At 38.0% G+C, this 25,754-nt stretch overlaps 1 protein-coding gene across 6 annotated transcripts in view; it reads right to left on the bottom strand.

The window, feature by feature from the left end:
* Positions 1-25,754, bottom strand: part of Ankib1 (ankyrin repeat and IBR domain containing 1) — a 119,526-nt gene that overhangs the window by 15,381 nt on the left and 78,391 nt on the right. For all 6 annotated transcript variants that reach the window (XM_048436478.3, XM_048436487.3, XM_085683711.2 and 3 more), the window contains 5 exons: positions 23,848-23,992; positions 21,935-22,101; positions 14,809-14,897; positions 8,123-8,253; positions 54-188 (listed from right to left, as the gene is read on the bottom strand). In XM_048436478.3, the coding sequence (XP_048292435.1) occupies positions 54-188; positions 8,123-8,253; positions 14,809-14,897; positions 21,935-22,101; positions 23,848-23,992 (667 nt within the window). The remainder of the gene's footprint in view (positions 1-53; positions 189-8,122; positions 8,254-14,808; positions 14,898-21,934; positions 22,102-23,847; positions 23,993-25,754) is intronic.

The raw sequence follows: 25,754 nt of genomic DNA, 5'->3' as shown, positions 1-25,754 counted from the left end.
AGGGAATTCTCTCCAACAGTAGCTTAGACAGAAAGTGCTCAGGCGGGTGTTACCTCCACTGTCATTTCCTTGGATTGTTCCTCTACATGCTGAATGACTTCATAGCGAGTACATCTGTAATAACCACCAGTGGAAGAACTATGTTTCTTCCATTCTTCTAGGCAGATCCAGCAAAAGTCATACTTGCACTGTAAAAGAAAACACACATGCAGGTATCTCCATAAACTAAATAAAAACTTACTCATTAAGTAGACCACAATTAAAAGATAATATAAAAATTCATCTTTTTACGCTTATGGGTTCTGCGTCAGAAGATCTTCCCATTCCAAGTCTGTAGTCTTCTGATTCTTTTACCGGGACCTTCTTGTACTGGTTTGTTTATTGTTTAAACATTAAAATCATGGGTATATCTTCTCCAGTATGAACTCAACTGTAGAGCTGTCTAGTTATTGCAATACCATGTTCTAAATACTTCATGTTTTATCACTCATTATATATTGCCATTACCACACATTAAATCCCTATGTATGCATCTATTTCCTAGGCTTGCTTTCTATTCTATTTCATACTCTATGTATTCATATGCAGTACCAGAGTGTTTCAACTACTGCAGCTTCACAGCATATTATCTTACAAGGCTACTTCCCCCTTATGGGAGTTTTCAGGGTTTTCCTAACATCTGAATTACAGATGCAGAAGAACAAGCTGCTGGCATTTCTGTTTGCATCTTTTTATTTAAGATGTTGTATTTCTATTTGTTTGCCATTTTTGTCTTAAAGAGGATTTTAAAATATTTTCAACAAAAGCCTTGTGCATTTATTAAGCTCATTTCTAGATTCAGAAGGTCTATATATTCCATCTAGATGTTGTAAGGAGATATAGAAGCTATTATTTTCTGCACATTAATTCTGTATCTTCTACTAAGCTGAATTTTTGTTGCTGGTAGTACTTTTTCAGTTGATTCTTGTAAGTTTTCTAGTATGTAATCATGCCATCTGTAAATGTGATAGTGTCGTTTTGTTTTTGAGATAGGGTCTTGCACCATAGCTCAGGTTAGCCTTGCATTCATAACTCTTCTGCCTCAGCATGTGAATGCTGGGATTACAGGTATGTGCCACTACACACAGCTTTGAAGTTCAGGCACTTTATGACCATATTTCTAGGTTTTACACTCTCATTTCTTGTTCTTGATTGCTTCTAGTCTCTATATTAAATATTCTGGTTCTCTAATTCTTTTTTCCCCCTTTATTGCAAATCTGAAATCCTTCAACTTCCTGCTTTGTTATGTTAGCTTAGTTTACCTTCAGTTTTCTTTAAAAACTACCTTTTGGATTTTTTTTTGCCACATTGGTCATCTTTTTTTAAAATTTATCTTCTTACTGGTATTTCTTAATTTGCTTTTTAAAAATCCAGAACCACATCCTCAATTTATTATTTTGTATTGTTTTAAATGAACAAGACTACAATGGTTTTAGCTGTAGCATTCAGGCTCTGATAATGTGGTATTGTTATTTCCATAAATTCTTTAATTTCTTTGAGTTATTTGAAAGATTAAATACTTTCATGGTCTTTAATAACTTCATAATTAATTTCAAACTTATTCTCTATGATTAAGACTATTACTTGGTCTAATTTTTTATCTTCTTTGATTACAATAATCATTTAAAATTATTGATTATAACAGCCAACACTTAAAGATTATTAATTGTTTTTCTCTGATGATTCATGTTCTATTGGGAGAAGACCAATGTTACAGGAATTATTTTGGATACATACATGTATCTATTGTAGTAATTATGACACTTCTCTATAATTTCTATTTCTTCACTACTTTTTGGTTTCCCTGTAGTGATGGAGAGTGAACTGAATTAAACTCTTTACATTCATTTAGCACTTACTACGCACTTATTCAATAAATTGTGAATTTGTTTCAAAGTTCTATACAAATTCTTTTCCTGGTTGATAAAACCAAACTTTGTGCCTTCTTTGATACAAATACTCTATGATGTGGCTTTATTTCTCAAAAATTCATAAATCAACTAGATATTACCAACTATAGTAGAAAAACAATACATAACTATATTAATAATTTTATATGTTAATACTTTTTATTTTGGGGGGTTTTAGCACTAGTTTTCCATGGTGTCAGATTAAATAATTGAAAATATTTAAGAATGAAAGATTTACACCCTGAGTGCGGTAACTCAGACATGATATGGACTCACGGACACAAGCAAAGCATAATTGCTATAATCTATAGCCCTATGATAGGTGATAAGGAGGGCTCTAGGAGAAGACGCATGGGTCTTCCTTCAGAGGGGAAATAGAATACATCTGGCTGTTGGACTGGGGCTAGGTAGGAATGAGAAGAGGAGGGAATCAAGTGAGGGGGAAGAGACTACTGGAATTGGTGGGGGTCACCTGCGTGGTAATATGGAAACCTAGTGCAGTGGAAATTACTTGGAATCCACGAAGGTGACTTTGGTGAGGACTCCTAGTAATCAGGCAAGGCTTCCATTAGTAGGTCTGAGACACCAACCCAACCATGAAACCTTCAATCTATAATCTGTCCTGGGGCAAAGATGGTTTAGAGTTTGAGGGAGTGGCCAACCAATGACTGGTTTAACTTGAGGCCCACGCAATAGGAGGGAACCCATGACTGACACTGTCTGGATGGCCAAGAACCAGATTAAGGCTGGATAACCCAGAGACCTAAGATAGAATCAAACAGGCTGGCAAATTAAAAAAAAAGTTCCTAATAATATTGTTATACTTAGAGATTGGTGCCTAGGCAAATCATCATCAGAGAGGCTTCCTCAGGCAGCTGATGAGCGCGGATGCAGAGACCCACAGTCAGACAAGGTGGAAAAAGAGCCCAAGTTGGAGAACTCCATCAGGTACCTCCCCTCAGAGATTGGGGAACCCTGCAGAAGGGTGGGAGGAAAGATTGTAGGAGCCAGAGGGATGGGTCTATGCCAGATCATCTACATACATGCTGTAGCTGTTTAGCTAGGGGTGTTTATGGGATGGGACTCCTAACTATGGGGTGAAGATATCTCTGAGTCTTTTGCCTGCTCTTCGGACCCCTTTCCGCATACTGGTTTCTCTTGTCTAGCCTTTATATGACGGGAGGTGCTTAGCCTTACTGTAACTTGATATGCCATGTTTGATTGATATCCCTGGGAGGTCTGCTCCTTTCTGAAGAAAAAACGAGATTTGTGCCTAGTCTCACCATGTTTGGTTGATATCACTGGCAAGCCTGGTCTTTTCTGGAAGAGTAGAGGATCTGGGGGAGAGGAATGATGAGGGGACCTGGGAGAAGTAGAAGGAGGGGAGGGTGCAGTTGGAATGTATTAATAAGAGAAGAATGAATTTAAGAGTGATATGGGATATTCCTCTGTATGCTGTAAATATGTTTTATTACCATTGGTTAATAAAAAAGTTGCTTTGGTCCATGGAAGGGCAGAACAGAAGTAGGTGGGAAATCCAAACAGATAAAGGGAGAAAGAAGGTGGAGTCTGAGTGATAACAGCAGCTGCAGCTGCCAGAGAAGCAAGATGTGAGATAATACCATGGTCATGTGGCAATACAGATGAATAGAAATGGGTTAATTTAAGATGTAAAGGCTAGTTAGTAATAAGCCTGCATCATTGGCCAAACAGTTTGCAATTAATATTAGGCCTCAGAGTGGTTATTTGGGAACTGGTGAGTGGGAGAGAAACCTCCAGTTACAAATGGTATGCCAATGTGAGGCTCCCAAATTTCCATAGGGCCTGAGGGAAAAAAAAGATGAGGGAAGTTCTAAATGCACAGAAATGGATCTAAACTGGGCTTCCTAGTTTCACAGTCTCATGCCAGCAGCAGTACAGAGACTGCAACAAAAGCTGCATGCAAGATAGAGCCGGTGCCAGCCACCATGAGCTAAGTGATGTGGTAGGTTTCTGCAGTCTCACACAGGCCTCGGTACAGAGAGGCTAATCACATTGCGTGGCACATTTAGCTTTTTCTCATACAGAAAGAAACGGTTTGTGGGCCAGTGGCAGCACTGGGGTGGTGTGTAAGCATGTCGCTTGTTGCTACCTCTGCCATGTTGAAAAGCCAAGCAGGGTGGATCCAAGAGCCAAAGCGCTTGCTTTGGTTCTAGCCACATCTGCTTACCAGCATAAACCAGCAATCAAACAATGATTACGGATATGTAATAAAGACAGATTCAGAAAGGAAAATAAAAAACCTCTAAAGTGGTCACAGTGTGTTTTAAAAATGTACGTAGGCTTGGGAGAGAGAGTTATAAAATGATATAGTTTAAAAAATAAAAGTCTTTAAAGAGATGGCAATCTTGTTGATTTAGAAAACGCTTTACTGAGTGAGGTAACCCAGACCCAAAAAGAGGAATATGGTATGTACTCACTCATAAGTGGATTCTAGCCATAGTTAAAGGTTTTGAGCCTATAATTCGTGATCCTAGAGAAGCTAAATAAGAAGGTGAACCTGAAGAAAATCATATAGTTATCCTCCTGGATATTGAAAGTAGACAAGATTTCCAGGCAAACTTGGGTGCACGGGGGAGGGGGGTGTGGAAGTAAGGGGAGATGGTTAGAGAGAAGGGAGAAGGGGAGGATTAGGGATAGCTTGGGGGAATGGGATGGGAGGAGGGAGGAAGGATGGATATGGGAGCAGGGAAGTATATATCTCAACTAAGGGAGCCATTTTAGGGTTTGCAAGAGACTTGATTCTAGAGGGGTTCCCAGGTCCAAGGAGAGGTCCCCAGATTGTTCCTTGGGCAGCAGAGGAGTGGGTGCCTGAACTGGCCTTGGCCCATAACCATACTAATGAATACTTTGCATATCACCATAGAACCTTCATCTGGCGATGAATGGGAATAGAGACAGAGACCCACATTAGAACACAGGACTTAACTCCCTAGGTCCAAATGAGAAGCAGAAGGAAGGAGAATGTGAGCAAGGAAGTCAGGATCAGAGGGAACCTTCATCCAACGATAGATGGAGATAGAGACAGAGACCCACATTGGAGCTCTGGACTGAGTCCCCAAGATCCAAATGAGGAGCAGAAGGAGGGAGAACATGAACAAGGAAGTCAGGACCGCGAGGGGTGTGTTCACCCACTGATACAAGGGAACTGATCGAATGAGAGCTCACCAAAGCCAGCTGGACTGGGACTGAACGAGCATGTGATCAAACCGGATTCTCTGAATGTGGCTGACACGGGGGCTGTCTGAGAAGCCATTGATAATGGTACTGAGACTGCTTTCATCTGCATGTACTGGCTTTTTGGGATCCTAGTCTGTTTGGATGCTCACCTTCCTAGACCTGGAGGGAGGGGGGAGGAACTTGAACTTCCCACAGGGCAGGAAACCCTGACTGCTCTTAGGACTGGAGAGGGAGGAGGAGAAAGAGTGGGGGGAGTGAGAGGGTATTGGGAGGAGGGGCGGAAGTGGAAATTTTTATAAATTATTAACAAAAAAAAAGAGATGGCAAAAATAATATAAAAGAAAAAAAAGCCATGTAATGATAGACAATACACAAGGAGTCTGGATCCTGTATAATAAGTACTGTGTTGATTTTGAATTTCTTAATGGCCGATAAGATGACAAGGGACAGCTGCTGAGAGACATGGAATTGAAAGAGAGACTGGCAAAATATGCCAACCTAAATATTTTAAAATGCCTTAACTTTAAAACAGATGTCAAAAATGTATTTGTAAAATAAAAGAAGCATTACTTTGGAGAAGTCATTTTATTTTTGGAAATAAAAGGTTATGGATTTGTTCCAGGTTAAGATGAACCAGATTTGGTCAAGGGAGACTGCTTGAACTTTGAGAGGTGATTATCTATCAACAAAGGTTATAACTGGTCTTCTCAGGGCTTGGTCATTGTCTAAAAATTTTATCAGGGACCCTAAAGATACTTTGCCCTCAGACAGTAGGAGAAAACAATGTCTACACTCCCAATAGTTTTGGGGGGGGTATAGATAATCTTTGGTTGTTTGTTAGGTTATGAACGTTATATTTAGAGGAATACAGGAATATAGGATAAAAAGACAACTATTAATATCAGATATTTTGCATTGATATGGATTTTGGTGTACGAGGAGAGGCTGCTTGTTTGTCCCAGCTGCCCAAACCAAAATAACCATACAGAAACTGTTAATTAAAATACTGTTTGGCCCATTAGCTTTAACTTCTTATTGGCTAACTCTTATATCTTAATTTAATCCATCTCCATTAATCTGTGTATCACCACGAGGTCGTGGCCTACCAGTAAAGTTTCAGCATGTCTGTCTCTGGTGGCAGTGGCTCCATCCCATCTCTCTGACTCCGTCCAGCCTTCCCCGCCTACCTAAGTTCTGCCATATCAACAGGCCAAGGCAGTTTCTTTATTCATTACTGGTAATCACAGCACACAGAGAGAACAACCATATCATTTTGATATCGTGATATAAATTCAATTTTGTTACACTATATATATATTTTTATTCTTGTTTAAAGGATTTTGTATGTTGATACAAATTTAAGGTCAATTTTGCTATACTATATGTATATTTCTACTCTTGGTATAAAAATGTTTAACCCACTGAATCTCAGACAATGCAAACTGTCTATTAAATCATAATCCACACTGAAGCATCAAAAGCCTAGGCAGATAATGATGTTGTTTGCACTTCAGCATGGATTCAATTTTTCATGACATGTTTTATTTGCATACTTGAAAAATATTCTAAGAGGATTCAACTGTGTGCACTGAAGCTATTGTCTAGGTAAGTTTTCTATGTCAAAATAAGAACACCACTCTTCAGTTTATTTTCTTTCTTTTTGGATATAGGGTTTCACTGCGTAACTCTAACTTCTAGCTTGCTATTTAGACCAGGATGGTTTCAAAGATTTGCCTGCCTTTGCCTACAGAGTGCTGGGATCAAGGCCATCTGCTACCATGACCAACTCAGCTTATATTTTCAATCTGAACAATTAAAAAACGATACAAATAAGGTTCTTAAATTTATAGATCGTGTAAATATTTTAAACCCCAGAGAATCTCAAGCAATATATGTTTATGTTAGTACCTTTGTACTGATTAGTTCATGAAGTTGCCCCTCCAGTAATTCATGTTCATGAAAGGACAGAAAGGGAATACTGGAGTCTACCTCAACAGCCAGCTGCTGACTTTTATGATCAATGTGTACTTCTGTGCGCATTTAGGAATTCTATACCACATTTTCTAAGAACAAAACAAATATGGAGTTAAATATGAGCCATAATTAGAGAAAATAATTTTGTTCAGTTTTTAGCTAAACTGTTAAGTACTTTTGAGTAATTTTCTCAGAAAACAACAGTATGTTGTTTCTTTCTACCACTTAGGGAATCACTAAAATGATGGCTCAAAAAGTACATTTCTTTACATTAATTTTATTATAATGCAAACTTGTAAGATAATTTTGTAATTTCCATTCTTTTGCAAGTTGTAATACAATGATAATTGGTTTAAGGATTAAAAAAATCATGTGATTTTTTTTTTCCCCTGAGACAGCGTTTCTCTGTAGTTTTGGAGCCTGTCCTGGATCTAGCTCTGTAGACCAGGCTGGCCTCAAACTCACAGAGATCTGCCTGCCTCTGCCTCTCTAGTGCTGGGAGTAAAGGCGTGTGCAACCAATGCTTGGCTCAAGTGATTCTTAGAGCAACGTTGAGATATTTTATTAGTCTTAACTATTTTAATTTCTTTCACATTCTAAATGAAAAAAAAATACATTGTCTTCATATTTTAAAACCACTTCAAATAAAGGAAGAAAATGAAAAGCATTATTACAATTTTTAAAAAAACACTGAAACAGAGGCATGAATTAAAATATTAACCTAATTCCAAGATTAAAAAACAACAACAATGCAGGTAGTGTCTTTTCTACACTGAGATCAGAAGATCATAGACTCCCTTTCAATCCCCTAAATGTTCAGCAAGACGGATCTCTGGAGGCATTTTAATTTTTCAACGTAGCAAAGAACTGAATTATTTATTTAGCTGATGGTTTTATTACCAGAATATCATCCATCTTGAAGTACAAACTAAATTAAGACTTTTAACCACAAAGCCTGGAAACACATGCCAGCACCTTACCTTGGCACACTGCATGTGATTGCAGCCTTCATTCTTCTGTATTGGAGACTTACAGTTTGCACAAGGCTTGGAGTTAGTTAACAACCACAGACAATTGGCAGCATCCTCATAGGCTTCACTGACTCCAACAACTTTAAGATATAGAGGACAAACATAAAAATAGATTATTAAGCATATGACTCCAGGTGGAAGGGAACTAGACTCTTCTTTGCAGGCTGTGTCTCCAGTGTAATAATGTATTTCTTTTTCATATTAGTGTCTATGGAGAAACTTTTAAAATTGCTTCAATTTCAATAATATAAGGACTTCTGTTTCAAAATTATTCTTGAAAATCTACTTCTATTTCTCTGTAAATCTATACAAATAAACTGGGGAAGAACCAAAGGTTTTTTTTTTTTTTAAAGTATGTGCTTTGTTTAAATTAACTATTATACCCAAGATAGAATGACTACGTTAGATATAATGTTCTAAATCTGGGAGTTAGAAGATCATTTCACAGGGGTCAGCTAAGACCATCAGAAAACATTTAGTTCTGACAGAACCAAAACATATTTCTTAGGAACCAAAATACTGTTCCTCTGTCTGTCTCCTGGCAGGTCTGCCCACATGCAAATACACTCACATACAAGTAACCAAAGGTTGAGAACCATTGTGCTATACTATAATTTATTTAGATTTTAATTCTTTTAGATGTTTATTTTGTTCTATGTGCATGACTATTTTGTCTGCATGTATGTGTATCACATGCAACTTGATGTTTGCAGAAGAGTGTTGGATCCCTTGTAACTGGAGTTGTAGATGGTTGTGAGTTACCATCTTCTGTAAGAGCAACAAGTGTCCCTAACCATTGAGAAATCTCTCTAGGCCCTGAACTATACTTTCTTAAAACAGGCTAGTTGTAAACAAAATTATCAGGAATTTTTCCTAGTGGAAATTATTCAACACCAACATCTGTTTTGTGAGACAACTTGCTATGCATTGTCCAGCCCAGCTACAAATCCAGAATTTGGCTTTCCAGCCTTTAGAGTGCTGCAAATACACAAGAGCACCATTTTTTTCTTTTATTTTCTCTTCTTCTTTTTTTTTTTAAATCTTTGATTATTTCAGATAAACAGATCCAAGGGTATATGCCTAAAACTAAACATCAGTTCTTCTTTTATTTACCCATGCTTGTAAAGTCATCTAGAGAGCTCAGACTTAGTCTACTGGGTGGATTGTCTTCAATACCCTCTGGCTAGCTCACTCACAGAACATCACTGATTCCACTCCTGACTCTTCCATGTCCTTTCCATCCCCACTTTTTGTTGTCTGAGCTAGTGCCCTCCACATCTCTTGCCGGGACAACAGACGCACAGGAAACTAACCCTTCTTCACAGTTCCTTCTCCCTCCCACTTTCAACAACACTGACTACAGAGTGATCTTTGAAAAATAAAATTATGCTTTCAATCTTTCATTTGCTTCCCCTTGACAAAGGGCTACAAGATAAAAATCAAATTGTTTTAGTAAATAGTGTGAAGTTCTTTAAGACTTGACCCATTCACTTGGCACGTTTTTCTAAGGGACTAGGGATGTATGGCTCAGTGGGGAAGTGCTTGTCCCACATCACCTTTATCAATTGTCTTCTTAAATTCATCTGTGATCTTAAGGAATATTATGGTTTTTAAAGATTCTAAGCATTCTATTTTAACTTCCCCCTAATAATTTAAAATGTAAAATTAAAACTCTGTTTGTCCTGTAAGAATGGCAGGGATCTGTGGGTTGTCTTTTCTTTTCTACCTCTGCACTGGGCAACCTTACTTTTTCTGTAGTGAAAATGATGTCAGGAAAGTCACATAACAGTCACTGTAAGTGGCTATTCAAGTCAAGGCTTTGATTCCATGCACTCTCTAAAAGAAAGTACAGTAAGTAAGGTTTGAGTTGTACTGTCCAAAGCAGGGGAGAAACCAGACTGTTTAAAAAGGAATGTTTCCCCAGTTCTTACATACAAGACAAAGAAAAGGGACAGAGATTGGGGCTGACTGATCCTTAGGAAGTGGCTCTAAATGTGAACAAGGGTTGGGCACTAGGAGTTGCCCTTCCATGGAACCTGGCAGCAGAGAGGTGCTGTTTTGCTGCACTGATCCTGCAAGTTACCTCTATATGTCTTGCATCTACAACACTACAGCACCAGCTTTTGCCTATATAATACTGGTTTTTAATTCCACACAGCAAAGAGAAGCAGCAGCACTAGTGAGGTGACTGGGTAATGTCAGTTTCTAACTTGAGAGGAAAAGACTGGTGGGGAGAACTCACATTGTTTGGTGAGAACAGGAATCTGAGAATAATCCACTCATAATCGCTAGTGTGGTCAAGCTGTGGAGGCAATGCTGTAAAATCTAAACATATTTAAAACATCGGATTCTTGTTTAAAAGAAGGAGCCTTTCTTCTTTTTTCAGTATCAACATTATTTTTAGTTTAGAGATTCTAGCATATTCTTATGATCCGTACTGTTCATTGTTATGATACATAAAGCACAATGCCATGTAGACAAAGCCGCTGTATAAAACACAACAGAGCACTTTTCTTCCACTCTTGGAGAGAAGGCTCACATCTAAACACATTCTAGGACTTGTATGATGGTGATCAGGAACTGGCTAACTGCTATTGTTATGAAACTTCTGGGGGATTTGCTTTCTGTGCATCCACTTCTTTGAACCCATCCTTCTAAGGGCCTATGATACATGTCCCACCAGAGTCTTCTTACTCCACTGATTTTCAAACTCTTCCTCTTACCTCAGCTATAAGTCGCACTTGTATACAGACCACACACACACACACACACACAGAGGCACTTGAAAGCTGCTTTTAAAGACTTGTTTCATTTAATGAATATATAAATGGTCTGCAAATTTTATAAATTTACCATTTCACCAGACAATAACTATACCTACTTTTTGCTCTGATTAAACACGACAGAATCAATTTAGTGCTTTAAAAGACTAGTCAATTGTTTTTATGCAATCCTCTGAACTGATTTTTGGTATTTTTTAAATACTTTTTCTGATTAATTTGATTGTGTAACTTCTTTTGAATTTCACCACTCAAGGACTAGAAAACCGGGCTTAAGAGAATAAAAAAACACTCACAAACTTATAAATTTGGTAAAAAAAAAATGCTTATGACAGGTGAGTGGGGTGGCATATACCTGAATCTGAGCGATTTAGGAGGCAGAGTCAGAAAGAGCACCAGTTTCAGATCAGCCTGGATAAGTTAGTAAGAAACTGTCTTAAAAATGGTTACGCGATTATTATTTTTTGTTGTACAAAGCAAATATAGTAACCCTGGAGTGTGACACAAGTATAGTGATGACTAAAAACGCTGCAACCCCCAACTTCTATTACACAAGGAACATGCAAACATTCCCTGCCAGTTTCCTGTAGTGGATTCAATGAGAAATTTTCCCTATTTGTGGCACTGTTTGGGAGGTTTAGCTGATACGGCCTTGATGGAGAAAGATGCCACGGGGGCAGGCTTGAGTGTTTAAGGCCTGTCCTACTCCAGTTCATTCTCTTTGCTTCATGCTAGTTGACAAGAAGCAAACTTTGAGCTTGTGGCTCTAGCTGTCATGTCTGGTGCTAGCCGCCATGTCTGGTGCTAGCTGCCATGCGCTACCATCATGGACACTTCTCTCTCTGGAACCCTAAGTGCACAAAAAAAACCTTCCTCCTTCTCTTGCTTGCTCATGATGCTTTATCACAGCAATAGAAAATAATTAATATATATCCTTTAAAAATATTTCTCCAAATACTTGCTTTGCATATCAAACCACATACTTAGGACATATTCTGTTTTAGAATAAAATAGTATGCTAGACTAATTACATCTGGTAGCATAGCAATCTTCAAGCAACTAGGAAGCAAGCATGCTAGATTTAAAACAATGACGCTGCATTTTCTTTAAATTCCTATGTCTATTTACGTCCACCTGATCTCAACTACTGCCTGCACAGCTCCGTCACTCACCACAGCACCCTGCACTGAGGACTGGATTTCAGGCTTTCAGCCACGCTGCTTCACCGTGCCTGTTAGTGTGCTTCTTATTTTGGTACACAAGAAGAGCACTGACAAGGTTTCAAATGTGCAATTTAAACATCAAATTTGTTACTCTTATCCTGAGATGACTGATCCCCTTTCCCCACAGTTCATCACAGGAATAATATTCTCTTATAATATCTGTGACACTTATATTATTGAAAACATAAGTGTTCAGAGCATCGATAGTATCTAAATTTTATATTCTAAAACAAACAATACTTAAATAAGGAAGACACCATTTAAAATAAACAAATTACTAAGTTTTCTTACCATTTCTACTAGCATGAGGCAAGTACTTCTAGAATTCCACTGAACATATCCAACCATTTATCCTGCAAGTACTACACATTCAACATGTCTACATCAAGGGCCATTCTTTTTCCTAGAAAGCAATATTTTTATCTGAACTTGCTAACTCTGACTAATGGTATAATGGTCTATCTTATGACACAAATTAAAAACTTCTCATTCACTGGTCTCTCTATCCTTTAAGCTAGCCCTACAGTTACCAGCTATTCTGATAAAAATAGCTTTGATAAACACCATGTCCCTGCATAAATACTGTACTCCGTGGCTTATTCTATTAAGAGTAAGTGACATTTCAGCCCACAACATGAAACTCAGGGATCTATAATACTGTGAGGACTAGCCCTTGGGCAATGGGAGATTTCCTTCCATAAGGCCAAAGGTCTCATAGCTCTAGCCTCTCTCCAAGTGACACTTCTGGTACAAGCACCTTAGCCTTCGTGAGAGCCTGAAGCCCCCTTTCTCCCCCACCCCAGCTCCAGCTAGTTGTTCTCATATCTCCTTAACTGTGTGCTAGCATAGCCTGCCTTCCCTAAAGGCTGACACCATCTTTATTATGTGTTGTTCTCATATCTCCTTAACTGTGTGCTAGCATAGCCTGCCTTCCCTAAAGGCTGACACCATCTTTATTATGTGTTGTTCTCATATCTCCTTAACTGTGTGCTAGCATAGCCTGCCTTCCCTAAAGGCTGACACCATCTTTATTATGTGTTGTTCTCATATCTCCTTAACTGTATGCTAGCATGTCCCTGCCTTCCCTAAAGGCTGATGCCATCTTTACTATGTGTTTGTTCTGAAGTACAGATTCACCAAGTGAATTCTTACTAGCTCCATTATCTAAAACACATAAGACTCTCACTAAATCTTTACTTACATTACTTTAATAGGAAATAGTTGCTGTCAAATACTTTAGAAAATGGAAATTATTGCAAAGAAAATACATTTATTTGTTAAATATGGGAATTGCTATTAGGAAAAATGTAAAAAGGAATCCTTCAGAAATTCAAATCTATTCTGTCACTCGATATATGCCTTATGTCACTCAATCCAGGGGTCATCTCATCTGTAAAATGGGATTACTAACATCACTTCATATCCTTTCCACAACAGAGTACAGGTAATGTATTTATAGAAGTTTTAGTATCTGAATCAACTAAGCAGGTGTCCTGGCTCATTTTGTGTGTCAATTTCACACAAGCTAAAGTCATCAGAGACAAATGAATCTCAGTTGAGGAAATGCCTCCATGAGATCCAGCTGTAAGGTATTCTCTTAATTAGTGATCAATGGGGGAGGGCCCAGTTCATGGTGGGTGGTGCTATCCCCTGGGCTGGTGGTCCTGGGTTCTATAAGAAAGCAGACTGAGCAAGCTAGGGAAAGCAAGCCAGTAGGCAGCCCCCTTCCATGGCCTCTCTATCAGCTCTTGCCTCCAGGTTCCAGCTCTGCTTAAATTCCTGTTCTGACTTCCTTCAATGATAAACTACAATGCTGAAGTGTAAGCCAAATAAACCAACCCTTCCTTCCAATTTGCTTTTTGGTCATTGTGTTTTGTCATAGCAACAGAAACCCCAACTAAGGCAGAAAGGCTCATAGAGATGGAAGCGGAAAGCATGGGGCCTGCATTGATCTGCATCAGGACCTCTGCATATATGTTATGGCTATTAATTTGGTGTTTCTGTGGAACTCCTAACAGTGGGAACAGATAGATGTACCTCTGAATCTTTCGTCTGTTCTTGAGATTTCCCCCCCACCTATTGGTTGTCTCGTCCTGCTTGATATTAGGGCTTTTGCTTTGCCTTATTGTATCTTATTTTGTTGTGTTTGTCTCTTTGTCGCCTGGTCCTTTCTGAAGGGAAATGGACGGGGAGTGGATCTGGGGGAAAGGAGAGCTGGGAGAAGTGGAGGGAGGGGATGTGCAGGTCAGAATATATTGTATGAGAGGAATCTATTTTCAATAATAAAAAGTCTCAGTGTTTAAATAAATGGACAGAACTGCATAGTAACAAGAAGTTATTTTACTGGAAGGTGGCCCACTAAAGGATGAAAAGGGCTTGGTGAGAAGGTTAAATGTGACCCTCACTTGCACCTTAGGGTAAAATGTCTTGTTACAAGCAAAGATCTGCCTGTGATTCTGACCTGTATAAACCCATCTGCAAAAGGATCTACGTGAGAGAGGCCATGCTGAACATGGGGCCTGGCATTAGCAAATTTGAAAATTTCTCTTAAATAAAGATTATGAGAAATATGACATTATCTTTTGAACGCCCAAAGGAAATACGTAGTGCAGCTATGCGAAGTTCTACTTACGTTCCTCTGGCTTCATTTCAGTGATTTTTTGTAGCCAATTTTTCCATGTTTGGCAGTCACAAGGCTCATGTGCTTCACCAAGGCACTCCCTAAAAAACAAAACAAGAAAGTCATTGAAAAATAGTCCTCATCACTATCTGGAATCAAATATGTGGATGGCAAATATTAATCCAATTTTAAAATTGAAAAAAAACTAAGGCACAAATGAGATATGAAGCATTTCAAAAATGGATTTGAAAATAGGATTCCAAAGCTAGACAATTTCAATTCAGTCTCTGAACACAGCATGGCTACACACTTTAAAATACAACTTAGTTTTGCAGTTGTAGGAGCTATAAAACAGCTATTAATCACTTCTACCTTCCTCAGACTTCTAATTATTGTTACTCAGGTATGTTCCTAGCAGCACTGCCATTCTCTTAGAGACTCATTAGAGCAGGCCCAGAGACCTGGTAACTACATCACGAACACTCCTTCTTCATTGTAGAGTTTGAGAAGCTCTGTGTAAGGAACTCTTCTAGTTTCATTTACCTGTGTCCACTCACTGCAGACCCCGCCCCCAGCTTTTATGTGGGGGTTAGGGATCCAAACTCAGGTCCTTGTGCTTGCGCAGCCATTTCCCCAGCACTGAAAAATCATATTTGAACAGTTACATTTACCTCCAAAATCTCTGGTAACTGCCAGTGCAAGCAACCAAACGTTACTTTTACAGGGATCTTGGAAATTAGATATAAATAACTGAAAATATCAATCATTCAGTTGTAACTAAATTATACATTCCTTCTATGAATATATTAGAGTTCAAATACTAAGAAAGAGTCTAAACCCTTTATAAAATCACTCATTTTGATTCAACATGGTGTAATGCTGTGTTCTAGAAAGTGTCATTAGGGAAAGAAACTCCAAAAGCTGGACGTGTTAACACCACCGCTACCACTTTCTTAAATAAGAATCGTGTTTGTAAAGGTTAAGTTTTTAAGACACACCAGTTGGCTTAGATAAGGCCTTACAAACTAAGAGGTACTATTGCACTATATTTAAAATATACTGATAATGATTTTATATCATACTCATTGGCATAATTATTACTGAAAACTAGAAATAACAAGTGTTGGTGAGGATTTAAAAAACTGGAACTCTTGGGCACTGCTCATACAAATACTAATGCTGATGTAGCTGTCTGGGCAACAGCTTAGTGGTTTTCTACAAAGTGAAACAGAACTACTGTCTAACTCAGAAATCTCATGCTCAGGTATTGTATTATGATGTTTCTTTACTGTGACAAAGTAACAGCATGACAGAAGCATCTTAGGGAGAGGCAGGTTTACTCTGAGTTTAAGCAGGAAATTCATCATCATGGTAGAGAAGGCATGGGGCTTGGGTCCCACCTCTGACACAGCCAGCAACCCACTTCCACAGGCTTAGGACCCGTGTCTCAGAGGCTCCATAAGGCCCCCAAACAGTGCATCAGCTTGGGACCAGGGGCTCAAACACATGAACTTCATTTTGCTAAAGGAAATAAGCAAGATACAAAAGGATAAAAACTGCAGGATTTCACTACTATTAAAAGTAGAGTAGGCTAATTTATAGACAAAGAAGACAAAACGATGATTTTGTCAATAGTTATTGGGGAAAGAAAGAGGGAGAAGTGCTCTTTCATAGTCACAGGCTCTCTGGGGATAATGAGAAACGTCAGAGGTGGGAGTCACACTTAATAGCAACTTAAAAGCTACTCAAAACCGCTAAGTTGTTTAAAAACACTAGAGCACGTGCTATATGCTGTGAAGTGCAGACTCAGATCTGAGATAACTGCAAACTTTCGCTATGCACTTGTACTAGCACGCATAAGTAAGGAGTACATGCTATAGCCAGAGAGAAGCAGTGCTCCTATCTGGTGCTTGAGAATTCATGTTGGAATGCAGAAGGTACATTTCTTGGCACTCATTATTTTTAAAGCCTACTTGTTAATTATATTTCAAGAAAGCAGAAAACAAAATCCTAGGATGCAAAAAAGTCATACATCTTCAGCAACTAAAAGAAATGAGTGAAATCAATAAATATAAATTAGTTCCATTAAGTTTTTTTCACCCACTCCTGGGGATTAAATTGCACATTCACTATCTTTTCCTAGAAGAATCAATACTAGTATATTGGTCCTACTGTCAAAATATATTCTGAGAGGAAAAAGAAAATTATGGAGGAAAAACCCAATGCTGTAAAACAGAATCTAAAAAGCCAAACAACACTTCTTCAAAAGGCCGTAACTACTTATCGGTGTGCATGGCTCTCTCTAACTGTGTGGCATTAGATAGCAACAGAAGGCCTTCCTTCCCAGAGTCCCGCAGGACACAGGTATGCTGTGCTGCAGGTGCCAACCCAATCAGTAACGTGTCCAGAGTGTGATGACAGTTTGGCAGTTCCCATGGACACTGAGAGTGGGTGTAACAGAGACACTTCTAAGAAGCTCCAGGAAGGACCTCAAAGCAGAAAGTGAACCATGGCTGCTATTTAATGCTATTTTTGAGCACTAACTCATCTGAGAAAAGAGGTTTGGACTCCAGAGTATTACAATAACAAATACTAGATAGAGCAGCTGGTTGATAATCTAGGTTGAGTTGTAGTCCTGCTGATAACATGAAGCTAAATTCTTTGATTTTTTTTTTTTACTTCTGAGATGTGGTTTTGCTGTGTAAGTGGCTGACTTTAAACCTGTTCTGTATCAGACTCCTAAGTTTACAAGGATGCAACGCTACACCTCACTCCTAAAAAAAGTTTTAACTGATGACTGCTATCTGCTGCCTACTGAAATTGTATCTCAGGATGTCCATAGAACACGGTATGGAGGAGAACCTTGGCTTGAATTATTAATGGAATTGATCTGGTTATGAAGAAAAATGTGGGTGCCCAGAGTCTTCATCCCTGGATGCTAACAAAACCTGGATGTTTTGTTTGGATCAACAAAACAAGGCCCTTTCTTGAAGATGTGTCAATGTTCACCACTGTTGGTAGGAATATAAAGTGGCTGAGAAAGGAAAAATCTTCTACTCCTTTAAAGTTTTATTACTTGATTAAAAAAAGTTCTATTAAGATGTAAGAAATTTCAGTTATATGTAATTATAGAACCTTAGTAATCACAAATAGCGAGTGATTTAATTAAGAATCATCACTTTGATAGTTATTCGCTTTAGTTACAGTTCTAAGTCTTGAAGGCAACCTCTGGTCACTGGGTGTCTTCCTCTATTATCTGCCCATCCACCCATTCACCCACCCATCCATCCATTTTCTTGAGGCAGGATCTCTCACTGAAGCAAGACTAGCTGGCTAGCAATTCCCAGAATAATCCTTTATTGGCTTGCCCGGTGCTGGTTCACAGATGCACACCGCCACTTTTGGCTTTTTATTTTCTGTTGGGTATCTAAACATAGGTTCTCATGTGAAGCAAACACTAGCCACTGAACTTAAATTCATAACGACTCTTTGGTATTGGTGTCACCCACCCCTTTCCCTGATCTCCAGGCAGGTTCATCCACGTTGTGCATTAGGAAGGCTGAGAACCACTGTGCTGGCTGCTTGTTGATCACTGAACCACACTGTAAGGCAGAGTTAAGGCTCAAATGCAGACTCTTAGAATATCAATATGTACTTTACTGGAATTCAATAAATTGAACTTTCAAGCAGTGTTTTAATATGCTGTTCTGTAAAGAGTATTTACAATATTTTAGCAATGACTGAGATTTGCTGAATAAAGAACACTACATTATTTCCAGATTGTAAAGACCTGGGAAATGCTACTAGTCACCATGAACTTTCACAGTCAGATATTGTCAATCAGGAAAAGCCATTCTTCCCAACTTAGGGGACTGATTGTACAAGTGAATTTTATGTAATTATTTTATTCCCCCAAAAGGATAACTTTATTTTAATCGGAGGATTTTTAAATAGTCTCTCTGACTATGATGTCTCCAGCGAGAAAGATGAGCCATAACTGTTCTTTACTGTAATTAGGATTCACAGTCCTAGGTATGATAGCATGTGTCTGCAATTTCAGTAAACAAATATCCATTGTTATACAATGTTAAAAATCCCACCATGTTATTATTTAGAATATCTTCCCAGTGACATTTCATCTTTGTTTTGTTGGCACTGTGGGTGGAACCTGGAACCTCTTGCATAGTAGTTGAATGACCTACCACTCAGCTACATCTTCCAGGCCTTTCCAGTAAACTTGAGGAAATTATTCTAAGGTAGGTTTAATTGTTTACTGACTCACAGGAGAACCTTCCAAGTGAGTTTCCAGATTCAAGTGCATAAACCTGTCATTTGAGTTAAGGTCATTCTGGAGCAAGAGATGATTAGTATACCATGTTAAATCTTAGCTCTGGATTTGATAGATATGAATGCTGCTGGCCAAGAAATATTTCTGACAATGAACTTTAAATGTTTCATCTAAGGCAAGACGGATTCTGTGCTAATTCAGAGGGCAAAGAAGCTACTCAGTAGTATATGAAAGCTATAAATGAAAAACAGGGGGACCAGTCACTGGTTAAAGTCATTGCCTTCCAGTTTGTGGATACCACCCAGGGGTGATTGATTTCACTTCAAATAACAAAAACTATTTAAATAGGTTAAGGGGAGAAAGCATTCTAGGTTCAAACATTTTGTGGTTTTTGTTCTTTGATCATCACTGGAAAACTTTCTGAGGTTCAATAGGTAAAGTGCTTGCTGCAAAAAGCATGAGGAACTGAACCCATGCTGTGGGATAATCCTTCTGTACTTTGTGAATACATATTACTCTCACTGGTTGGTAATAAAGCTGATTTGGCCTATAGTGAGGTGGGAAAGCCAAACTGAAAATACAGAGAGGAAACAGGGCAGAGTCAGAAAGAGAGAGGAGCCAGCTGCAGGGAAGCAAGATGCTAGAGGACAGGTATGCCATGTGGCAAAATACAGGTTAATACAAATGGGTTAATTTACATTGTAAGAGCTATGAGCTTTGGCTGAGCATTCTGTTATTAATATAAGCTTCTGTGTGTTTATTTGGGACTGGGTGCTTGGGACAAAAAGAAAGCTCTGCCTCTGTTTACAAATTCAGATCCCTAGTACCCATGTAAAAGCCAGGCAAGGAGATGCACAACTGTAATAGCAATGCTGGAAGATGGAGACAGGAGGATTATGGGTTTGCAGTCTAAACAGGTAAGCTCCTGGTTCACTGAGAGATCCTGTTTCAAAACTCATCCTAGAGGACAGGACAGATGGTTTGGTGGGTAAGAGTGCTTACTGTTCTTTAGTGGACCTGGGGATAATTTCCAGCAGCAACATTAGGAGGGACCTGATTACATTCTTCTGAACTCCCCAGAAACAGGGTATACATGTAGTGCATATAAATAAAATAAGAATAAATGCATGTTTTAAAAGAGGTAGAGAGCAACAGAAGAAGAAATTGTTTGCAAGCTCTGTACACACAGAGATGGGTACAAGTGCATAAATGCACACACACCACAGAAGATGGTTTAATAACTGCTGGGGGAAAAGAAAGGGGCAAAGCCAGTCACAGTCTTTACTCTGTAAAGCTCTCTCTTGTACAATTTCCTTTCACAAGAGATTTTGTTTCTTGGTGGAATAATATAATCACATCAGATGTGGTCATTTTAACTCAGAATTTCTCTGATTACAAGTTCAAAACATTTATCCCATATTACCAAGAAACAAAGAATATAAAAAAAGACTGTATATTAATGCTCACAGTGCTGGGACAGGCAATATAGAAAGTCCAGAAAACTATGTAGCATTCATATAGTTGAATGAGTATCAAAATTTAAAGGCAACTAGATTAAATTAAATAACTCGAAGTTTGAGTTTGTTCTACATAAAATCTAATCTCATTTCATTTAAGTCAATTCCCCTAAGGCCTATGTACAGAAAATGTTTCAATGTATGAAGTTCTCTGTTGTCCTTCTGCATAAGCAAGAGAACAAATGACTGTCAAATGTGACCAAAGTCAATGTAGTCTTTCACAGATCCCAGACTGGAATGGAATTCACACCAGAGCCTGAGGTCCTGGACAACCATCTCCACTGGATGTTGATTATTACTAGCCTGATATTTTTAGTCAACAGAAAGAGTAAAACTAGTACATTTCTCCAAAGGTGGGCAAATTTACCATTACAGCTATGTATGTGTGTGCGCGCATGCCCAGAGGCAAAAGGTAGATGCAATAATTTAAATTAAGAAAAGATGGCTAGAAATAAGTCAAGATAAGGTCAGGCATTCATAAGAGAGTCTCTGTGTGTGATTACTTGGGAACTGGGTGGTAGGTTCACGAAAGAGCCAAAAAAAGAGTAGAAAGTAACCAACATCACTAGTTTTTTTTCTTTGTTTTGTTTGTTTGGGTGTTTATTTTGTTTGTTTTGGTTTTTCTAGACAGGGTTTCTCTGTGTATTTTTGGCTGTCACTTTTTCAGACCAGGCTGGCCTTGAACTCACACAGATTCACCTGCCTCTGCCTCCCTGATGCTGGGATTAAAGGCGTGCACCACCACGCCCAGATAGTCATAAGTTCTTAATTAGAATTGCGCTTTACAGTTACCTGAGAATTCCTTTTGGGAGAGCCTCTCTAAAAAAACATGCATGTTTTAAGTCCAGGATGGAAATCTGGAAAAGATTGCAAACCCTAAACATCCCTGGCTTAGAATGGCTGCCAAGGGCTATAGTTTATGAAGACATGAAGTTTTGAAAATTTCATAATCTATGACCACCACTTTTGTTGTTATGGATGAAGTAAATGGGTTCTGGAATCAACAGGGGTCTCCACTTTCATTTCTGTCATTTCCTAGCTGTACAACATTAAGAAATGTCTCCATGACTGAGCTTCCTTACGTGGATAAAACAATATTTAATTCAGAGCGTTGGGAGAATGATTCAACTAAAATATATAATCACACTTAAAAGACTTGGCATGGTGCAAACATCAAGCCCACAATAGTTATGAACTATTTATTACACATTCCTAAAATACTAAGAATAATATCAAGTATACAGCAACCTAAACACCAGATTCAAAGTTCCAAGTCTTTACAAACTGTGAGCATAGGGTGCAGTGTGGCGGCTCTGGCTTGTCTTATACTAACCAGCAGAAGAGGTGTCCTTTCCCGCAGTCCACAGCAGGGGCTCTTAGCAAGGGGAAGCTGAGTGTGTCAGACCCAGAGGGATTTGACCCCTGCTTTGTCAGTCTGACTGCTCTTTCACAGCCTGGAGTTGGACACCATTTAATGGCAGGATTATTTTCAACAAAGGCCTGTTTAAAAACCATAATAATTAGAAAAACAAAAGAAAGTATTTCAGCTGCAAATTCTAAAACAGAATGTATCTCCACAGTGATTAAAAGCAAACAAAAGAATGAAATCAAACACAGGAGTTTAGCTTTAAAAAATACTGAAACAAGAACTAGAAATACTTCAAAAGCAAAAATATAGCATTTACCTTAGTAATAGAATTGTTTTTAAAAACAGATTTTCTTTAAACTAAAAGGTAGGTAAATGATAACAAAGTAAAAATGCAATTATCTGCAAAAAGGTGTCTAACATAAAAATGATTTGGTTCAAATTAAGCTACTTTTTGATTAAATGTAAGCAGAAACTTGTGTATAATTATGTTACATTTTAATACTAAATTTCTAAATGTCATCTTGATAAATACATAAAAATCAGTATTATAATACTTTCTACATTGAAGAGGTAGGGCCTAATCTTTTTAAGATTACATAATAGTATTTAGAGTAAGAAAAATCTATACAAAGTAATTAAAATAAAAGTTTTAAGTTATATACACAAAAAAGAATATTTTTCATGTTTCTGATTAACTCTGAAATGAAAATAGAGAATAGGAAAAAAAGGCAAAAATTATAATTTATGTATTAAACTATTATTTGGAATGAAAATTATTTTCAAGTTAAAATTTTTAAAAAATATTCCTCTCAGGAGTATAAACTATTGTTTGGGAAGAGTAGCTACTAGGTATTTTGAATGCTATTTTCAACAGTTATAAAAAAGGGACAAGAATTCAGTCCAGTGCTCCAATGTGGGTCTCTGTCTCTATCTCCACCCATCGCTGGATGAAGGTTCTATGGTGATATGCAAGATATTCATCAGTGTGGCTATGGGACAAGGCCAGTTCAGGCACCCTCTTCTCTGCTGCCCAAGGACCTAGCTGGGGAAATCCCCTTGGACAGAGACCCACATTGGAGCACTGAACTGAGCTCACAAGGTCCAAATGAGGAGCAGAAGGAGGGAGAACATGAGCAAGGAAGTCAGGACCGCAAAGGGTGTGTCCACCGAGACACTGGGACAGATCTATAGGGAGCTCACCAAGGCCAGCTGGACTGGGACTGATGGAGCATGTGATCAAACTGGACTCTCTGAATGTGGCCGTCAATGAGGGCTGACCAAAAAGCCAAGGACAATGGCACTGGATTCTGATTCTACTGCATGGACTGGCTTTGTGGGAGCCTGGTTTGTTTGGATGCTCACCTTCCTAGACCTGGATGGAGCAAGGAGGACCTTGGACTTCCCATGGGGCAGGGAACCCTGACTGCTCTTAGGACTGGAGAGGGAGGGGTAGGGGGAGTGGGGGGAATGGGAGATGGGGAGGAGGTGGAAATTTTTAATAAATAAAAATAAATAAATAAAAAAAGGGACAAGAAAATTAGTAAAGAATATCAATAGCTTTTTTGTGGGGCATTAATCTTCATTTTTCCTTTTATACTTATAAAATGCTGCTTTGGTTCACAGTTTTAATAATATTAAATAATATTATTATTAATAATATTCACATGCATTTTTTTCTGGAAAATAGCACTATTTTGTTTATAAAAATAAAACAGAAGGCTGGGCACCCTGACTGCTCTAGGACTGGAGAGGGAGGGGAAGGGGGAGGGGAAGGGAGGAGTGGGAGGAAAATGGGAGGAGGTGAAAATTTTTAATAAATAAAAAACAAAAAACCAACAACAAAAAAACCCCACAGGCTTAATAAGCTGGTACCATACCTTAATATCAAACTGTAGGTAGCGTTTGTCCATCTCCTTAGAAACGACGCTTTCTATAATATCTACAGGCACAAGCTGAAAGCATTCATATGCAGGGCAGAAAATGTTATGGGCTTCACCTTCTTGAATTTTCAGATTTAAAAACCTGTTAAAATATCAGTTGACAGAAAAAAGGGAGAGGATGTAAGTTATTTGTATATCCCAAGACTTTCTTTTTGATGAATTTTCTATGAGAGTGTTGTTAAAATAACACCAAGAAGTGTATAGTGCAAAGGTATATGCTTAGCATGCACCAGAACCTGTTTCTTCTCCAGGGCTCATTCTCTTTGTCTGTCTGTCTAAACTTATACATATAAATTTTATAAATATATATAAAATTTTATATATATAAGCTATATATAAAACTTTATATATATATAACTTTGTACATAACTTTGTATTTATTTTACTTTGTACTTTCAAAAATCTGAAACATTTTTCACATAAAAAAAGCCTTAGACCCAAGTGACCTAGAAAGGTCATATTAAATACTCAATATTCTTTCCCTTTAAGTAAATGGGAAATTAACAAGAGATAAATCAAGGATTTTGTAGGAGTAATAGAGTATACAGCATACTTTTTAAAGAAAAACTTTTTTCTTTATATTTCTTTAGATGAGTATTAAAATGAGTTCTGTGTTATTTTCTATGTTCGCTAATGAGGTAGTAAGAAAAACTCATATTGCATAATAGTTGAATCAACTCAGAAAAAGTTATAAGCTAGAAAAATTTTCTTTAGCAATTTATTTTAATGATAAAAGCCTTATTTTTACCATATTTTAATGAGCATACTTCTCAGAACTGCTAACACAGATTAGATAGTAAGATATATGCAGAAAGAATCTGTATGTTTTGGAAGGTGTTATAACTATTATTTAATATGTATATACAAGTAAGAAACACTTATTAAGTCTGGATTTTAATGTAATTAAATTTTTTTCAGACAAGCTCTTACGTACCCTAGGATATAACTGAGAATGTGCTCTTGCCTCTACTTCATATGTGCTGTTGAGACTACAGACATGTGCCAGCAGGCCAGGTTTATACTAAGGTTGAAACTCACATGTTAGCGAAGCATTCTACAAACTTGGATACATTCCTAGCTGTGGATTATACTATATTTAACTACTCTAGAGAAAACAAATTGAGACTAGGCAAGTATATTATGATTGTCTGGCTCTTATGATCAACAACTTTTGATTTTTCTATTATCTTCTTCTGTTAGTACTACCTATTAATTTCACTGCACTTTAGGAAGAATAACAATCAAGGAAGACTTAGAAAGACTACATTATCCATGAGGCTTAAGCCTTACTATTTGTAAGAATGTATCTGTGAGGGTGTCTTTTAGTCCTTGGCGCAGATCTGCAAAGCATCTGGCCATAATGACAATGAAGAGGAGATGGGAAAAGTAAATTAGATAGGAAGTTCTAAGCTCACACTATTCTTTATTAAAACCAAGTTTTATTTTTCTATGTGTTGCTGACAGAATTATTTATTTATTTATTTATTTATTTATTTATTTATTTATTTATTTGTGTGTGGTGGTGGGGTACACATACTACATACAGTGTGCACACAGAGACCAGAAGACAACATGCAGAAGTCACTCCTCTCCTTCCGGAATGTGGGTTTGGGGAATTTAACTCAGGCCATTAGGCTTAGAGCCCAATGTCATTACTTGCTAAGCTGTCGGCTCTCTGGCTAGACTCCTATTAAATTTAAAAGATTTTTTTTTTTGACACTAACCACCCAATTTGTTTTACTGGTGTCTGATTTGACAAGAGTTGTCCTGGGTCAGATGGAGAATGCTAGATAGCTGTACAGCAACAATGAAAACAGTACAAAGAAGTAAATCTTACTAAAACC

The sequence above is a fragment of the Myodes glareolus genome, chromosome 25 (genome assembly GCF_982192425.1).
Source record: "Myodes glareolus chromosome 25, mMyoGla1.1, whole genome shotgun sequence".
Classification (NCBI taxonomy): Eukaryota; Metazoa; Chordata; class Mammalia; order Rodentia; family Cricetidae; genus Myodes; species Myodes glareolus.
The sequence above is the reverse complement of the archived record's forward strand: the minus strand, read 5'-3'. Positions and strand labels throughout refer to the sequence as shown.